Source organism: Octopus sinensis, linkage group LG24, assembly GCF_006345805.1.
Source record: "Octopus sinensis linkage group LG24, ASM634580v1, whole genome shotgun sequence".
In the NCBI taxonomy this organism is placed as follows: Eukaryota; Metazoa; Mollusca; class Cephalopoda; order Octopoda; family Octopodidae; genus Octopus; species Octopus sinensis.
Window position 1 is genome coordinate 12,641,748 of NC_043020.1, and position 20,023 is coordinate 12,661,770.

General features: G+C 40.9%; 1 protein-coding gene across 3 annotated transcripts in view; it reads right to left on the reverse strand.

Moving 5' to 3' along the window:
• The window catches only part of LOC115223938 (protein pigeon), a 98,165-nt gene that overhangs the window by 68,517 nt on the left and 9,625 nt on the right, over positions 1–20,023 (reverse strand). The window contains exons 1-9 of one of the 3 annotated variants that reach the window (XM_036512875.1): positions 17,900–18,230; positions 14,975–15,059; positions 11,895–11,948; positions 9,442–9,511; positions 8,055–8,099; positions 6,828–7,001; positions 4,514–4,560; positions 3,018–3,200; positions 637–686 (exon numbers count right to left, since the gene is read on the reverse strand). In XM_036512875.1, coding sequence (XP_036368768.1) covers positions 637–686; positions 3,018–3,200; positions 4,514–4,560; positions 6,828–7,001; positions 8,055–8,099; positions 9,442–9,511; positions 11,895–11,948; positions 14,975–15,059; positions 17,900–17,964 — 773 coding nt within the window. In that variant the 5' untranslated portion in view covers positions 17,965–18,230. Of the gene's footprint in view, positions 1–636; positions 687–3,017; positions 3,201–4,513; positions 4,561–6,827; positions 7,002–8,054; positions 8,100–9,441; positions 9,512–11,894; positions 11,949–14,974; positions 15,060–17,879; positions 18,231–20,023 lie in introns of those variants that run through there. The other 2 variants (XM_029794682.2, XM_036512876.1) reach the window with 2 other exon arrangements.

The following is a 20,023-nucleotide window of genomic DNA, read 5'->3' on the forward strand; positions in this document are numbered from 1 at the left end:
GTGGTGGGTGGATCTTCAAGTTGCCACACGCATTCTTAGTAGTTTAGAGTAGGCTCGAATTAGAGATTATTCTTTGTGGCTAATGGCATGAGTCCTGATTGAAAGAAGAACAAGTCAACAAAGGAGCTTCTATGAGACAGGTCCCTTGACTAGAAATAGCAGCCAAATCTCTCTCAAATCATATCTTAAAACCTTTAAAAAGAAATACACATTACATAAAGTAGTCTTAGACAAGAGAGTCATGGGTGAAGTGTCTTTAACCATAAGTCTTTAACCCTAACCCATTAACCATAAGTCTTTCATAGAAGTTATCAACCACTTCACCAACAACAACACTGAACACCTTTTTGATCTCCATGTGTCTAACACACGTGGACATGCCTACAAAGTCAGAAAACAACACAGCTCACATGACTTTCGGAAACATTTTTTCACGCTCAGAGTTGCTGAAGCATGGAATAAACTGCCTGCGTCAGTTGTTGACTGCCATGACACTGCATCCTTTAAGGCCCTCATGCTTTCCGAAATCCGCCGAAACTACACCTGATTATATATAGACTTTAGATGAGTTGTAGTGCACCTGAGCACTGTACACAATTATTATTATTATTATTATTATAAATAAACATTTCTTACCTGCCGGTCTTTGACATAAATGGAATTGGGAAGTTCAGTGGGACATCAATCTAGAAAAGATAAAATTCTTTAGATTTGGTGAAATGGTTTAATTGATGCCAACGGCTGGGAAATCAGTTAAAAAAAAAACCATCTCTCAATGTTTGGTAAATTCTATAATCCATTGATGAGTCAAGGAGGAGGGTGCAAGGAGGCTGCAACTGAAGTCTTCATATACACAACCATTATTATTATTACTACTACTACTACTACTACTACTACTACTGTGGAGTCACAATGGTCCAGTGGTTAGGGCAGCGGACTCGCGGTCGTAGGATCGCGGTTTTGATTCCCAGACTGGGCGTTGTGAGTGTTTATTGAGCGAAAACACCTAAAATCTCCACGAGGCTCCGGCAGGGATGGTGGTGATCCCTGCTGTACTCTTTCACCACAACTTTTTCTCACTCTTACTTCCTGTTTCTGTTGTACCTGTATTTCAAAGGGCCGGCCTTGTCACTCTCTGTGTCACGCTGAATATCCCCGAGAACTACGTTAAGGGTACACGTGTCTGTGGAGTACTCAGCCACTTACACGTTAATTTCACGAGCAGGCTGTTCCGTTGATCGGATCAACCGGAACCCTCGTCGTCGTAACCGACGGAGTGCTTCCATCCACTACTACTACTACTACTGTGGAGTCACAATGGCCCAGTGGTTAGGGCAGCGAACTCACAGTCGTAGGATTGCAGTTTCAATCCCAGACTGGGCGTTGTGAGTATTTATTGAGCAAAAACATCTAAAGCTCCATGAGGCTCCAGCAGGGGGAGGCGGTGAACCCTGCTCTACTCTTTCACCACAACTTTCTCTTACTCTTTCTTGTTTCTGATGTACCTGTATTTCAAAGGGCCAGTCTTGTCGCACTCTGTCTAACACTGAATCTCCCCGAGAACTACGTTAAGGGTACATGTGTCTGTGGAGTGCTCAGCCACTTGCACGTTAATAAATGAGCTGCAACGTCATGGGTGCCAAGCTGTATCGGCCTTTGCCTTTCCCTTGGATAACACTGGTGGCGTGGAGAGGGGAGGCTGGTATGCATGGGCGACTGCTGGTCTTCCATAAACAACCTTGCACAGACATGTGCCTGGGAGGGTAACTTTCTAGGTGCATTCAGACCGAATGGGTTCACAACTACTGGAAGCACTCCGTCGGTTGCGACGATGAGGGTTCCGGTTGATCCGATCAATGGAACAGCCTGCTCGTGAAATTAACATGTAAGTGGCTGAGCACTCCACAGACACGTGTACCCTTAACGTAGTTCTCGGGGATATTCAGCGTGACACAGAGGGTGACAAGGCCGGCCCCTTGAAATACAGGTACAACAGAAACAGGAAGTAAAAGTGAGAGAAAGTTGTGGTGAAAGAGTACAGCAGGGATCACCACCATCCCCTGCCGGAGCCTCGTGGAGCTTTAGGTGTTTTCGCTCAATAAACACTCACAACGCCCGGTCTGGGAATTGAAACCGCGATCCTACGACCGCGAGTCCGCTGCCCTAACCACTGGGCCATTGCGCCTCCACTCACAACTACTACTACTACAATTAAGACAGTGAGGTGGCAGAATCATTAGCATGCCATGCAAAATGCTTAGTGGCATCTCATCCATCTTTATGCTCTGAGTTCAAATTCTGCCAAGGTCCACTTTGCCTTTCATCCTTTCGGGGCTGACAAAATGAAGTACCAGCTGAGCACTGGGAATTGATGTAATCAGCTTATCCCATAACCTGGTAGTGGTGGTGGTGGTGGTGGTGGTGGCAGCGGCAGTAGTAGTAGTAGTAGTAGTAGCATTACCATTATATTATACAATGGTTGTTTAGGTTAATGGTAGAGCACTCAGCTGGTACCTTAGGGGCACAGGTTCATTCCTGTAGCTGCCTGCTGTCAACTTTTATAGGTGTAGGAGTGGCCGTGTGGTAAGTAGCTTGCATACGAACCACATGGTTCCGGGTTCAGTCCCAGTGCATGGCACTTTGGGCAAGTGTCTTCTATTATAGGAACGGGCTGACCAAATCCTTGTGAGTGGATTTGGTAGACGGAAACTGAAAGAAGCCCGTCATATATGTGTATATATATATGTGTATGTGTGTATGTATGTATGTGTGTGTGTATATGTTTGTGTGTCTGTGTTTGCCCCCCCCCCCCAACATCGCTTGACAACCGATGCTGGTGTGTTTTACATCCCCGTAACTTAGCAGTTCAGAATAAAGAGACTGATAGAATAAGTACTAGGCTTGCAAAGAATAAGTCCTGGGTGGTCGATTTGCTCAACTTAAAGGTGGTGCTCCAGCATGGTCACAGTCACCTGACTTGAAACAAGTTAAAGAGTTAAAGAGAACGTTTCACTCACCATGCTGTCGTATTTGCCATTATTGCTGAACTGTAACGTAGAGAGAATGGTATGGAACTTTCGGTAACCAACGCTGTCATCATGCTGATGGTAAATGTAGTGGAGTCGCTGGTTATGGACGTCCCACGAAGACCACAAGAACTCTCCGATTAACTGTTCTTTCTCTGGTTGACGTTTCATTATCTGGAGAAAGAGAATCGAGAAATGAAATGAAATTCCATAAAATCACAATGACATACAAAATAATATACACGATGGGGGGGGGGGCAAAAGTCATGCACCAAATCATTTGACAAGTTATGTTGTTGTTGCTGTTGTTATTATTATTGTTGTTGTTGTAATTGTTGTTATTGTTGTTGTTGCTGGTGTTATTATCATTGTAGTTGTTGTTGTTATTGCAGTTGTTGTTGTTATTATTGTTGCTGCTGCTGTTGTTATTATTGTTATTGCTGTTATTATTATTATTATTATTATTATATATTTTATCCTCCTCCCATACTTATCTCGACCATCATCATCATCAACACTGTCTCTAAACCGCAACGCCACCATAGGTTACGTGGAAACGATGTGTTTTCAAGGGAGATAATCAAAGAACGTAACATTGTAATACTTCATATAAAGTAAATATAACAATTGAAAAATCCTTCAAGAATCCATAAAAATTCCCAGATCACTACCAAAATTCCATCACCTGCTCCTTGTGTCATTACCAACATTACCTGCAAGTTTCATCAAATATCGTTCATAACTCTTTGAGTTATTTTGCACACAGACAGACATACGGACAAACCAACGCCAATGAAAACATCCATCCTTGGCGGAGGTAATAAATTATTTTACATGTCTGCGCCAATATGCATGCTACACATTACACATTACAATTGTACATTTACAAATCAATGTAGATATATAAGGCTAGATCTTCAGCTCACCAGAACATCATGGTTACACCAATGCTTCGACTCTATATCTTTATATATAAAAGTGAAGTTGTGTGTCTGTCTCCTACGATTTAGATTCCTAACTACTCCCACATTTTGCGGTGCAGTTTAACCAAAACTGGGTATCTTATAGTCGTGATTCATATCGAGCCCTTCTGGGTATTAGCGCACGTCTACGATGAGTCTACGATCTTAAAAAAGATTTACCATTATTTTTTTCATTTTAATGCATTTTTTCGCTATTATATAAGGGAAGGAACTCTCTAAAAATGTCTACGATGAGTCAACGATTTAAAAAAAAATTTACCATCATTTTTTTTCCATTTTTAATGCATTTTTTTACTACTTTTTGGCTATAACTCTCTAAAAATGCTTATATAGTTATTTCCCTTACAAACCCGAGCAACGCCGGGCGATACTGCTAGTATACATATAAGAGAGAAGAGAGAGAAATTATTAAGACTATTTCTTATTCTTGTATGGGACAAAAATTAAAGAATAACAAATAAAAAAGAAATAAAACACAAATAAAAAAAAAACAATAGCACCAACCATGGCATCTTCTGCTCTGGCTAAAGGAATATGGTAAAGCCCAATGGCTGCAAACAGAGAGAAACAATTATTTACAAAAGAATCTGCAAAGGTAGACATGTGAAGGATGGGGAGGTTCTGGAATAGAAATCATCATCATCATCATCATCATCATCGTTTAGCGTCCGCTTTCCATGCTAGCATGGGTTGGACGGTTCAACTGGGGTCTTGGAAGCAGAAGGCTGCACCAGGCCCAGTCTGATCTGGCAGTGTTTCTACAGCTGGATGCCCTTCCTAACGCCAACCACTCTGTGAGTGTAGTGGGTGCTTCTATTATAGCCTCGGGCTGACCAAAGCCTTGTGAGTGGCTTTGGTAGACGGAAACTGAAAGAAGCCTGTCGTATATATGTATATATATATGTGTGTGTGTATGTGTGTATGTATGTGTTGTATATGTTTGTGTGTCTGTGTTTGCCCCCCCTCCCCAACATTGCTTGACAACCGATGCTGGTGTGTTTTACATCCCTGTAACTTCATCATCATCATCATCATCGTTTAGCGTCCACTTTCCATGCTAGCATGGGTTGGACGGTTCAACTGGGGTCTGGGAAGCCAGAAGGCTGCACCAGGCCCAGTCTGATCTGGCAGTGTTTCTACAGCTGGATGCCCTTCCTAACGCCAACCACTCTGTGTGTGTAGTGGGTGCTTTTTACGTGCCACCGACACAGGTGCCAGACGAGGCTGGCAAACGGCCACGATCAGATGGTGCTTTTTACGTGTTTATACCTCATTCAGAGATTTATTATAACTTAATTATCATTAAGCTAGTATTAGGAACATAAATTGTGACTAAGGTTTGATGGGAGATTTTAATTCAAAACTTATGAAAATAAGACATTTCTACTACAGAGCCAGAGGTGGTTTCAGCCAGTTTGGTATTGAAAGGGTTAACTCAGCAAAGCTGCTAGCTGGCAGGAACGTTAGCACACTAGGCAAAATGCTTAGCCGTATTTTGTCTGTCTTTAAGTTCTGTGTTCAAATTCCGCGAAAGTTGACTTTGCCTTTCATCTTATCAGGGCCAATAAATTAAGTACCAGTTGCATACTGGAAAGACTAGTCCCCTCCCCAAAAATTTCGGGCCTTGTGCCTAGAGTAGAAAAAAAATTTGATTAACACAGCCTTAACCCCTTAGTGTTCAGATTACTCTGTTAAATGTAATACTTATTCACTCAAATTGTTTTGAATTAATCATGCATTATCTTATAGCTTTGAGGTTTCAATGATGTGATTGCTTATTTTTAGAATGTCAATGTAGGTTAGGTTTGAAGGGCTAGATATTCCCAGTTTGATTATAAAACATATAGAATATTTGGGCCAGATATGGCCGGTTTAAACACTAAAGTGTCTTCTGCTATAGCGTTAGATCAACCAAAGCCTTGTGAGTGGATTTGGTAGATGGAAAATGATAGAAGCCCATCTGTTTCTTTATTACCCACAAGGGGCTAAATATAGAGGGGACAAACAAGGACAGACAAACGGATTAAGTCGATTGCATCGACTCCGAAAGGATGAAAGGCAGAGTCGACCTCGGTGGAATTTGCTCAGAACACAACAGCAGATGAAATACGGCTACGCATTTCGCCCGGCGTGCTAACGTTTCTGCTAGCTTGCCGCCTTGATAGAAGCCCATCATATCTGCGTGTGTGTGTGTGTGTATGTATGTGTGTGTGTGTTTTTATGTCTGTCTTTTTCCCACCACCACTTGACACTTGGTGTTGATGTGTTTACATCCTCATAACTTAGTGGTTTGGCAAAAGAGATCAATGGAATAAATATCTCCTGCTTAAAAAAAAACAGACACTCTTTACTCATTTTTACTCTTTTACTCTTTTACTTGTTTCAGTCATTTGACTGCGGCCATGCTGGAGCACCACCTTTTAGTCGAGCAAATCGACCCCGGGACTTATTCTTTGTAAGCCCAGTACTTATTCTATCGGTCTCTTTTGCCGAACCGCTAAGTGACGGGGACGTAAACACACCAGCATCGGTTGTCAAGCAATGCTAGGGGACAAACACAGACACACAAACACATACACACACACACACATATATACATACATATATACGACAGGCTTCTTTCAGTTTCCGTCTACCAAATCCACTCACAAGGCATTGGTCGGCCCGGGGCTATAGCAGAAGACACTTGCCCAAGATGCCACGCAGTGGGACTGAACCCGGAACCATGTGGTTGGTTAGCAAGCTACTTACCACACAGCCACTCCTGCGCCTTTGTTATAGAAATTATAATAAAAATGCCAAATAAATTCCAACTCACATTCTTTGTGCAAGAAGACAAGCATGTATGCTTGACGATCAGAGAACTCGCTCTCTTGGCCGGTCTTATTGGTCAGATGCAAAAACTGGACCTTCAAGAAATTGACTCTTTCGATATTCAGTGAAAACAAGCGATTTGGGGTGAGAATCTCGGCCAGAAATGCTGTGTAAATTTCTGGAATAAATTGACAGAAAAAAATTAAATTAATTAAAACATCAAAGCAGATTGTTTAACAAAAACCATTGCAACTTATGTCAAAAAACCAATTTTATAAAGCATTGTTTAGCCTAGGGCTACAAGTAAATATGCTTGTCTGAATGTACTACAATCAGTTGATAATTCTTACAAACTAATTATGGTTATGTGAGGTATACTTGCCATCTCAATATGGCTAACCACTAAGGGTGGGTGTTACTGTAGCTTGTAGCCCCAGGAGAACATCTCCTCCAGCTGGCTTTAGGCACACTTTCTGTGCCCTTATGGTATTTGCAAAGGATGACCTCCCTTTGCAAATACCATAAGGCACAGAAAGTGTGCCTAAAGCCAGCTGGAGACGATGTTCTCCTGCGGCTACAAGCTACAGTAACACCCACCCTTAGTGGTTAGCCATATTGAGATGGCAAGTATACCTCACATTGTCGTGCAGTTACTGTTTATACCTCGTTCAGAGATTTATTATTAATTATGGTTAATTTACTCATTACAGTAATTAGAACTGTTGCCATGCTTGGACACTAATTTGAAAAATTGTAGCCAAATTTATCAACCTCAGTACTTATTATTCTTTTGTAAAGCCTGATAATTATTCAATCAGTCCCTTTAGCTGAACCGCTAAGTTACAGGGACATACACACACCGACACTGGTTGTGAAGCAGTCGTGGAGGACAAACAGATGCAAAGACATGCATGGACACACGGACACACATGTATGACAGACTTCTTTCAGTTTCTGCCTACCAAATCCACTCACAAGGCTTTAGTTGGCCTGAGGCTATAGTAGAAGGCACTTGCCCAAGGTACCATGCAGTGGGACTGAACCCAAAACCATGTGGTTGGGAAGCAAGCTTTTTACCACACAGCCACACCTGCTTGTGCCTATGATATTAAAATCATGCTAAACAAACCTAATAAATTGTAAAAAAATAATGCAATAAGTTTTGAAGGTGAGAAAATTTAAGAGAATTTAAAATGTTTTGAATAGGAATAAAACTGAGAAAGATACTCACTTTGGCCAGCAAATTCATCAACCATTTCAGTTAGGATTGTAAAAGCTTCAAAGAGACGCAAAATAGACAAAAATTTACAGACCCATCAAACTCATGGCAAAGAAAATGAACAAAAAATTAAAAGAGAAAAAACAAATGTAAGAACCATTAATCACACACACACACACAAAGAGAAATAGGGTGAACAATGGAAAAAGTTTGCAATGTCCAGCCTGCAATACTAAACCTTATGGAAGCAGGACCAATGTTAGAAAGTGCAGGGCCCAATGAGAGAATTGTCAGTGGAGCCCTCTACTCTACAAAATCTGAAGATTGACATTTTATGTTTCCTCTAGCATGCCAGTGCCAGCCAAAAATTGTTAAGGGCTTGAGGCTCCCCCATTAGTTACAATGATATATTAAAATTTCATCCTTATCCTGATCAACCTTATCATTGACCTCATCATCTTCATCAACATCCTCATCATCCTCCTCATCATTATCACCATCTTCATCATTTTTCACCTCATCGTCATTCTCATCATCATTTTCATCATCCTCATCATCCTCATCACCATCATCTTCATCCTTCTCATAATCATTTTCACCTTCATAATCCTCCCCAACCTCATCTTCATTCTCATCCTCATCCTCCTCCTCATCTTCATCATTTTTCACCTCATCATCATTCTCATCATCATTTTCATCATCCTCATCATCCTCATCACCATCATCCTCATCACCATCATCTTCATCCTTCTCATAATCATCTTCACCTTCATAATCCTCCCCAACCTCATCTTCATTCTCATCCTCCTCCTCCTCCTCATCTTCATCATTTTTCACCTCATTGTCATTCTCATCATCATTTTCATCATCCTCATCACCATCATCTTCATCCTTCTCATAATCATCTTCACCTTCATAATCCTTCCCAACCTCATCTTCCTTCTCATCCTCATCCTCCTCCTCATCATCATCATTTTCATCATCCTCATCATCCTCATCACCCTCATCCACATCACCATCATCTTCATCCTTCTCATAATCATCTTCACCTTCATAATCCTCCCCAACCTCATCTTCATTCTCATCTTCATCTTCATCCTCGTCCTCATCACCCACCACCATCGTCCTCATCTTCATCCTCATCCTTCTCATCATCATCCTCATCTCCATCATGCAAACATTGCTGGTTTTAACAATTGCAACGGATATAATCCATTCCTCAACCCTCGCTGGAAACATAATCCTAATCCCATCCACCATCACAAGACAAACACAGGTTAAACCGACACCAAAGGCAGGGATTTTCAACTTCACGACTCACATCATGCATCATTCTAATCATAACTGTCCCAGCAGACATTATCTTAATCTCAAAGATTAAGTCTTAAATAATCCTTACCTAGAAGTGTGTGGTGTTGATTGATGGAACAGCTGGTAACGTATTCAACTTTATCAAAAACCCAGACGACCTGGGAATAGAATAAAATAATATATGAGTTTGTGTGTGTATGTATATGCATGTGTGTGTATATCGTTATTATGTCAAACTGTCCTATGTCCAAATTTGGCCAAATACATTTTTTTCAATGTTTATTTTTGCTTGCAATAGCTGCTTCTTTTGCTCAAAACTGTCGTATCTCCAGCTGCTCTAGATGTCAAGATGTCAAATATTGTCAAAGTGTAGTACAACGGTTTTGCTATGAAATGGGGAAACTATTTTTTCGTTTTCTGAAAAAGCAACATTTTGGACTTACAACACTTTTGCATAATAGCAATCACACACAAACACACACACACACACACACACACACATATCATTGCTATTATGTCAAACTGTCCTATGTCCAAATTTGGCCAAATACGTTTTTTTCAATGTTTATTTTTGCTTGCAATAGCTGCTTCTTTTGGTCAAAACTGTCGTATCTCCAGCTGCTCTAGATGCCAAGATGTCAAATATTGTCAAAGTGTACTACCATAGTACAATGGTTTTGCTATGAAATGGGGAAATTATTTTTTCGCTTTCTGAAAAAGCAACATTTTGGACTTACAACACTTTTGCATAATAGCAATCACACACAAACACACATACACACACATATATATATCGTTGCTATTATGTCAAACTGTCCTATGTCCAAATTTGCCCAAATACGTTTTTTTCAATGTTTATTTTTGTTTGCAATAACCAGTTCTTTTCGTCAAATTGTTGTATCTCCACCTGTTTCAGATGCCGCTGTGTGGTAAGTAGCTTGCTTACCAACCACATGGTTCCAGGTTCAGTCCCACTATGTGGCACCTTGGGCAAGTGTCTTCTACAATAGCCTCGAGCCAACCAAAGCCTTGTGAGTGGATTTGGTAGACGGAAACTGAAAGAAGCTCGTCATATATATGTATATAGGGCGCAGGAGTGGCTGTGTGGTAAGTAGCTTGCTTACCAACCACATGGTTCCGGGTTCAGTCCCACTGCGTGGCATCTTGGGCAAGTGTCTTCTGCTATAGCCCCGGGCTGACCAATGCCTTGTGAGTGGACTTGGTAGACGGAAACTGAAAGAAGCCTGTCGTATATATATATATATATATATATATGTGTGTGTTTGTGTGTCTGTGTTTGTCCCCCTAGTATTGCTTGACAACCGATGCTGGTGTGTTTACGTCCCCGTCACTTAGCGAATCGGCAAAAGAGACCGATAGAATAAGTACTGGGCTTACAAAGAATAAGTCCCGGGGTCGATTTGCTTGACTAAAGGCGGTGCTCCAGCATGGCCGCAGTCAAATGACTGAAACAAGTAAAAGAGTAAAAGAGTAAAAGAGAGTATATGTATATATATGTGTGTGTGTGTTTGTGTGTTTATGTTTGTCCCCCCCACATCACTTGACAACCAATGCTGGTGATGTATATGCTTGCACTTGTATGTGTGTGTGTATATGTGCATATATATGCATGTATGTACATGTGTGTGCATGTGTGCGCATGTGTGTATATGTGTATTCATGCATTTGCATGTGCGTATGTGTGTGCATGCGTGTATGTATGTGCATGTATGTGTGCATGTGTGTATATGTGTGTGTATGTATATGTGCACGTGTGTATATGTGTGTCTACATGTGCGCTTGTATGTATATGCCGTGTGTATATGTGTATGTGCATGTGTGCATGTGTATGTATGTGCAAGTATGTATGCATGTGTGTATATGTATATGCATGTGTGTGCATGCATTTGTATGTGTGTATATGTGTATATGCAGCATATCAAAGGCATAGAAGGCGTGGTTTTACATTCTTATAGAATTCATTTTCACAGATAATGGCTTTCTTATATTCAAATTAATTTCAGCAGTTCTCATTCACATTATGTTATGCATAATCAATATGAATGTAAAGTGGCTGAGCACTCCACAGACACGTGTACCCTTAACGTAGTTCTCGGGGATATTCAGCGTGACACAGAGAGTGACAAGGCCGGCCCTTTGAAATACAGGTACAACAGAACAGGAAGTAAGAATGAGAGAAAGTTGTGGTGAAGAGTACAGCAGGATCACCACCATCCCCTGCCGGAGCCTCGTGGAACTTTTAGGTGTTTTCGCTCAATAAACACTCACAACGCCCGGTCTGGGAATCGAAACCGCGATCCTATGACCGCGAGTCCGCTGCCCTAACCACTGGGCCATTGCGCCTCCATGATGATGAATGTAAAGGCAGCAAGCTGGCAGAAATAATAATAATAATAATAATAATAATAATAATAATAATAATAGTGGTGGTGGTGGCATATGCGGCAGCAGCGATGGTGGTGGTGATGATGATGATGATGCAAAGGGATGTGTTAATGATAACAATGATTTCCAACTCACCCTGTAGTCTTTTGAATCGGGACATGCTAATCCGATATGTGTTTTAAGATGATCCTACAATTGTAAGAAAGTAGAGAAAATAATGAGCTGAGTATTAGTTTTTACCTTTCCAAACACTTACGCTACATGTTTACATGTGTCCTCATAATTATTTCCATGTATACAAGCACACTGATATACATACTCACAAGAAAAACACCGAGCTCTTCTCACTCGTGAGTTTCTCAGCAAAACCAACATGGTATCACTTCTGCATCCACCCTAATCAACAGATTTACCACCCATGGACTTCCATCTCTACCCCAAGTGGAGGCACATGGCCTAGTGGTTAGAACATCCTAATCAACAGATTTACCACCCATGGACTTCCATCTCTACCCCAAATGGAGGCACATGGCCTAGTGGTTAGAACATCCTAATCAACAGATTTACCACCCATGGACTTCCATCTCTACCCCAAGTGGAGGCGCATGGCCTAGTGGTTAGAACATTGGACTCGCGGGTCGAGGGATCGCAGGTTCGAATCTCAGACCGGGTGATGTGTGTGTTTATGAGCGAAACACCTAAGCTCCACGCGGCTCTGGCAGAAGGTAATGGTGAACTTCTGCTGACCCTTTCGCCACAACTTTCTCTCGCTCTTTCTTTCTGCATCTTGCAGCTTACCTGTGACGGACCAGCGTCCCGTCAGGTGGGGAACCTATATGCCAAGGAAACCGGCCCTTATGAGCCAGGTATGGCTCAAGAAGGAACAATCTCTACCCCAAGATGAAAATGCAGCTCAAGGGTCCCATTGACTGTTCTCAAAACCCAGAGCAAATCACAAAAGGTCCTCGACTCACAGAAAACAACTTCTGGGCCTGATTCCTAAAGTGACGGTAATGCTGGGACCGGTGTATTCCTGCGCAAGGTAACTATTTCGAAGAAGACGATGAAAAATCTAGGTAAATAAGCTTTTCTTTATTAAACATAACTAGAAGGCTGCACCAGGCCCAGTCTGATCTGGCAATGTTTCTATGGCTGGATGCCCTTCCTAATGCCAACCACACCACTCCTACTACACTCACGGAGTGGTTGGCGTTAGGAAGGGCATCCAGCCGTAGAAACATTGCCAGATCACACTGGGCCTGGTGCAGCCTTCTGGCTTCCCAGACCCCGGTCGAACCGTCCAACCCATGCTAGCATGGAAAGTGGACGCAAAATGATGATGATGATGATGAGACCGGGAACTTTTTGATACCACCTCGTACATGGCCACAAACTAATGAGAGTGAGGGCCTCTACATGGTCAGGTTTTGTTATACATATCAGCAGTAGGAAACCATAGCCATCGACTTCATAAGATAAACTGAATGAATAAATGATCAAAATTCTACCAATGTAGTGTTGAGTACTCCCTTTGTCAGCTCATCATAACTGACCACCAGTATCACTTATCATCAGAGAAAGAAGAACAAGATTCACTGGACACTGCTGGAGAAAAAAAGATGATTTATTGAAGGAGGCATAGGAGAGGCTGTGTGGTAAGTAGCTTGCTTATGAACCACATGGTTCCAGGTTCAGTCCCACTGCGTGGCAAGTGTCTTCTACTATAGCCTCATCATCATCATCATCGTTTAACATCCATTCTCCATGCTAGCATGGGTTGGACGGTTTGACCGGGGATCTGGGAAGCCAGAAGGCTACACCAGGCTCCAGTCTGATCTGGCAGTGTTTCTACAGCTTGATGCCCTTCCTAATGCCAACCACTCCATGAGTGTAGTGGGTGCTTTTTACGTGCCAGGCGAGGCTGTCAATGGCCACAATTGGATTGGTGCTTTTTGCGTGCCACCAGCAAGGAAGCCAGTCAAGGCGGCGCTGGCATCGGCCACTTTCGGATGGTGCTTTTTACGTGCCACCAGCACGGAAGCCAGTCTAGGCGGCTCTGGCATCGGCCACGTTCGGATGGTGCTTTTTGCGTGCCACCAGCACAGGGATCACCGACCAAAGCCTTGTGAGTGGATTTGGTAGAAGGAAACTGAAAAAAGCCCGTCGTATATATGTATGTTTATGTATATATGTATGTGTGTGTGTATGTTTGTGTGTCTGTGTTTGTCCCCCAACATCGCTTGACAACCGATGGTGGTGTGTTTACATCCCCGTAACTTAGCGGTTCAGCAAAAGAGACTGATAGAATAAGTACTAGGCTTACAAAGAATAAGTCCTGGGGTCGATTTTCTCAACTAACGGCGGTGCTCCAGCATGGCCACAGTCAAATGACTGAAACAAGTAAAAGAGTATATTTGGCTGTTGTATTGAACAAGTTGGGAGACTAAATAAAAGATTTCTTGTTAACTACAGAATTGTCATTTTACAGAAAGATGGTTGTTTGTTCCAGGAGAATAAATCAACTACATTCAACAAGTACAGAATCCCTCAACCCTACCTGCCTTATGGGGACTATAGTTTAACCCTTTAGCATTCAGATTATTCCGTCAAATGTAAAGCTTATGTATTCACACCATGTAAAATTAATCTTGCATCATTTCATGGCTTTGAGATTTCAATGATGTGATTGTTTATTTTTAAAATGACACAATAAGATAGCTATGAATGACTATATCTGACTAGTTTGAACATAAAATAGGTAAAATATTTTAGCCAGATATGGCCGGTTTAAACACTAAAGGGTTAAAGAAAGTTAGGGGAATTACTTAATCTGTTCAATGTAAGAAACTGATTCCTGGCTAAGAATAGAAAAAACCTCATAAACCTCCTAGTACTAATGCCAAAAGCAATGGAAAGGATTTTGTAGAAAAATCTAGGCTTAGGTTTCAATTCCTTGCTAAGAATCCAAGAAACCTCATAAACTTCCTTGTACTAATGCCAAAAGCAATGAGGCTGAGGTTTCAATTCTTGGCTAAGAATCCAAGAAATGATTTCTTATACAAACTTCCAAATTATGAAGAAAAACTTATTTAAATGTTCAAAAGATTTCACAGACCATAGAAAAAAATTTTTTTTTTCTGAAGTTCACTAAAATATTATGTTAAAAAGTCTTCACAAGATTATTAGAAACAATCTCAAAGTACTTCTTCGCTTACCTCTCTCGCTGGCTTCTCTTCCCAAGAGAACAAAATACTGCCATCTTTTTCTTGGTTGATCAGACGCAATGTCTCACAGTTTTCTTTATGTAATGACAAAATTGAAGAGAAAACAATTAACACAATAGATTAATTAATTGGCTGAGTAGCTAATTAATTGGCGTAGGAGTGGCTGTGTGGCAAGTAGCTTGCTTACCAACCACATGGTTCTGGGTTCAGTCCCACTGCGTGGCACCTTGGGCAAGTGTCTTCTACTATAGCCTCAGGTCGACCAAAGCCTTGTGAGTGGATTTGGTAGAGGGAAACTGAAAGAAGCTCGTCCTATATATGTATATATATGTGTGTGTGTGTGTGTATGCGTTTGTGTGTCTGTGTTTGTCCCCACCAACATCACTCGACAACCGATGCTGGTGTGTTTACGTCCCTGTAACTTAGCGGTTTGGCAAAAGAGACCGATAGAATAAGTACTAGGCTTACAAAAATAAGTCCTGGGGTCGATTTGCTCGACTAAAGGCGGTGCTCCAGCATTGCCACAGTCAAGTGACTGAAACAAGTAAAAGAGTAAAGAGTAAGAGTAACCAACTGAGACAGATGATAAAGAAGTGAAATACAACCAGTGTGTGTGTTTGTTACTGGTATGGACCCTCCTGAGATACAAGAATCATCATTATCATTCAATGTCCATTTTCCATGCTGGTGTGAGTTGGACAGTTTGACAGCATCTGGCAAGCTGGAGAGCTGCACCAGGCTCCGGTCATCTGTTTTGGCTTGATCTCTGTGGCTTGATGCCTTTCCTGCCAATCACTTTACAGAGTGTACTGGATGGACTTTATGTGGCACCGGTATACTTGCTTTTACATGGCATCGGCAACAATGGTATTGCCAAGTAATTTGTGAAACAAAGACCTCTTAGTTGAGAGAAAGAATGAAATCAAGGAAGGTGGCTGTGTGCCAGGTGAGAGGTTAGGTGAAAGGGCAGCGAGCTGGCAGAATCGTTAGCACGCCGGGCGAAATGCTTTGCGGTATTTCGTCTGCCGTTACATTCTGAGTTCAAATTCCACTGAGGTCGACTTTGCCTTTCATCCATTCGGGGTCGATAAATTAAGTACCAGTTACGCACTGGGGTTGATATAATCGACTTAATCCGTTTGTCTGTCCTTGTTTGTCCTCTCTATGTTTAGCCCCTTGTGGGCAATAAAGAAATAAGAAACGTTAGAAGGTCGGGCGAAATGCGTAGCCGTATTTCGTCTGCCGTTACATTCTGAGTTCAAATTCCGCGGCGGTTGACTTTGCCTTTCATCCTTTCGGGGTCGATAAATTAAGTACCAGTTACACACTGGGGTCGATGTATTCGACTTTATCTGTTTGTCTGTTCTTGTTTGTCCCCTCTATGTTTAGCCCCCTGTGGGTAGTAAAGAAATAGGTATTTCGTCTGCCGTTACGTTCTGAGTTCAAATTCCGCCGCGGTTGACTTTGTCTTTCATCCTTTCGGGGTCGATAAATTAAGTACCAGTTACGCACTGGGGTTCGATGTATTCAACTTAATCTGTTTGTCTGTCCTTGTTTGTCCCCTCTATGTTTAGCCCCCTTGTGGGTAGTAAAGAAATAGGTGAGAGGTTAGAGTATAATAGGGGAACAGAGGTAGTCATCTTACTATAGAGGAGATAATTGGCCACCCCAGTAGGACAAGGAAGGAGAAAGAAGCGGGGGAGAGAGTTAGGGAGGAAGATAGAGAGACAGTCGGAGTGTGTGTGTGTGTGTTGGTTAGTTGTATCGTTCAGTGTTCTTTCAGTTTAGTTTTATAGCCGTTTCCATTTAATTTCAACAGAGCTAATGCTTTCACTTTCTGGAAACTTAAAACTTAAATATTACCATGACCTTTAATCTACCCTTTAAGGAATTAGAACCAAGAACTGAATTCTCATTCTGTTGGCAATGACATATTTGCGTGAATCTAGATTCGATTCTGTTTTGTTAACGAAGATAAACATCACAGAATCACTGATTCCACAGACATATTCCATGGATCCCAGTCAGAAGGAAGGTTCCAAAGTTTTGATGAATCGGGATTGAGAAACAGAAACCAAGAAGTCTCAAAAATTAATTTTCCCAATTGTTATAGATTTCAATTTTTTATTTTGTTTCTTTCTAATTGATTTTACATTTACGAACGGGGTTAATATCTTATATTTTTTTAGTTCAATTTATTCTCACACATTAGTGTAGGTGATTTAATTAAAATAATAATTAATTAATTTGGTTACCAAAGATGTCGAATCCGTACATAAACAACGATTTTCGATATAGAGGCATGTCGTTTCTATGTTTACATAAATATTCTGACAATTTAATTTCAATCAATTATTAGAAAATCGATTGATCATCTTTAAATAGGATTTTATTTTTGTTGGAAGTGGATGGAAATTGGCTGAGTTTTGAGATGGCTATCCTGCGAAGTCCCATACCTCAAGACGAATGAATTAGATAAAGAAATAAAGTTGCTAAAAACACAAAAGTAAAATAAAAAAAAGAACACTGAAGTTTTTGGGGAAGAAATGTGTTTTTCAGCAACGTAATTTCCGTTGTTTGAGAGACAAGGACACGGAGGTGGGGCTACCCTTTCTTTGGCCATGAGGTGTGGGACTTCGAAGGAAGTTATTCCAAAAGTGCACCAGAAAAATATTTGCTTGTTATGCAAGGTATAGAAACGAATGGGAACCACAGCTTTGAGAGAGATATACCAAAAAGATAAATATCATACAAACTCAATGACAGACGTGACAATTAATGAATAATTACATAAATAGGACAAAAAAATAAAGGTAAAATAAATGAAGATAAAAAAGAGAGACTGCCCTCTGTCAAAACTTTTATAAATACAAACAATTATTGCGTAAAAACATACGTGAGGTTTTCTTCTTCGAGGAGCGAGATTGAATAAAGTTCTTGATATTAAGTCCAATATCAACCACAGGTTTCAGTTCCAACATGTTTTATATAATAAACAAGAAAAAAGAATCGAGAGGAAATGGCTGTACCCGGACGAGATGATAAAAAAAACCTGACAACAACCAAAGTAAACAACACCTAAATAAATGACTCACGTGTTGCTTTTGTTAAGGAGATTAAACTAAAAATATAATCAGGTTGAATAAACCGACTGACTGAGAGCGCTTGTTATGACTGTGGTAGTTGCTTTTCCTGGTGACAAAGAACAAGATTACAGGTTTGCTACAACACTGACAGTTAAATTCATACTATGACCTTAGTTTTTTCTATATATACAACATAACCAACAAACTCGTGACCTCTCTCCTATATTTTTCAATCTTTCCTTTCACAAAGCATTTCGTTTTCAGTTTGGCTGTGGGTCTCATCGTTTGTGTACTTTAGTGTTGCTCTCAGGAGGCGGGAATTGAAGTATTCAAAAAAAAAGAAGAAAAAGGGAGGGACAAATAGGCCTACTCGCTTTTTACTCTTTTATTTGTTTCAGTCATTTGACTGTGGCCATGCTGGAACACCGCCCTTTAGTCGAGTAAATCGACCCCAGGACTTATTCTTTGTAAGCCTAGTACTTATTCTATCGGTCTCTTTTGCTGAACCGCTAAGTTACGGGGACATAAACACACCAGCATCGGTTGTCAAGCAATGGTGGGGGGGACAAACACAGACACACACAAACATATACACACATACATATATATATATACACACATATATACGACGGGCTTCTTCCAGTTTCCGTCTACCAAATCCACTCACAAGGCTTTGGTTGGCCCGAGGCTATAGCAGAAGACACTTGCCCAAGGTGCCACGCAGTGGGACTGAACCCGGAACCATGTGGTTGGTAAGCAAGCTACTTACCACACAGTCACTAAAATAAACTTAAGGGGTTCTTTTTAGGTCTAAAACTTTTTAAACTTGTCTCCATTTTATGGTGAAAAAACGAAAAAGAATTCTATGGATGCAAAATCTTTTATCCTCTTTTACAGCTATGGTACGACCACACTTGGAATTCGCATCATCAATTTGGAACCCCTATCTTGCTCAGAACATTGACCTCCTGGAATCTGTCTAGAGACGTGCAACCAAACGCATACCCTCCATCAGACACCTACCATATTCTGAGCGCCTTGTTTCCCTGGGCATGGATTCACTGAAGCTCAGGCGTCTGGCGACGGACTTGGTAAACACCCACAAAGCTATCAACCACCTCACCAACAACAACACTGAACACCTTTTTGATCTCCATGTGTCCAACACACGTGGACATGCCTACAAAGTCAGAAAACAACACAGCTCCCATGACTTTCGGAAACATTTTTTCACGCTCAGAGTTGCTGAAGCATGGAATAAACTGCCTGTGTCAGTTGTTGACTGCCATGACACTGCATCCTTTAAGGCCCTCATGCTTTCCGAAATCCGCCAAAACTACACCTGATTATATATACACTTTAGATGAGTTGTAGTGCACCTGAGCACTGTACGCAATTATTATTATTATTATTATAAAGACGAAGGATGGAATGGGGGCAAAATATTTCAGTTTTTTTCTCGTGTCTGTCTGTTAGAAAACCCTTAATGTATTCAATATGGAATGAAATATCTAGAAGACTGTAATCATAGTTCTATTTACTTGTAAACTGGACTACATATATATAGCACCAATTGACAGCTTCATGGCTTTTCCTGGAAAGGAATCAAGGGCCCTTTTTAACCCTTTAGCATTTAAACCGGCCATATCCGGCCAAAAGTATTCTGCCTGTTTTATGTTCAAACTGGCCAGATCTGGTCTCTCAGACCAACCCTACAATATTGTTTTAAAAATTAACAGCTACCTCATCAAAATCTCATAGCTACAAGATAATGCATGATTAGTTCAAAACAATGTGGACGAAAAAGGATTAATTTTGGCAGAATAATGAGAACACTAAAGGGTTAAATCAGCAATGCTCATATTTTTGTTTTGTTTGTCTGTGTTTTTTGATTTTTGATTTTTTAAATTTTTTTCCATTAAACCTCATACTCATATAAATATACAAACAATGG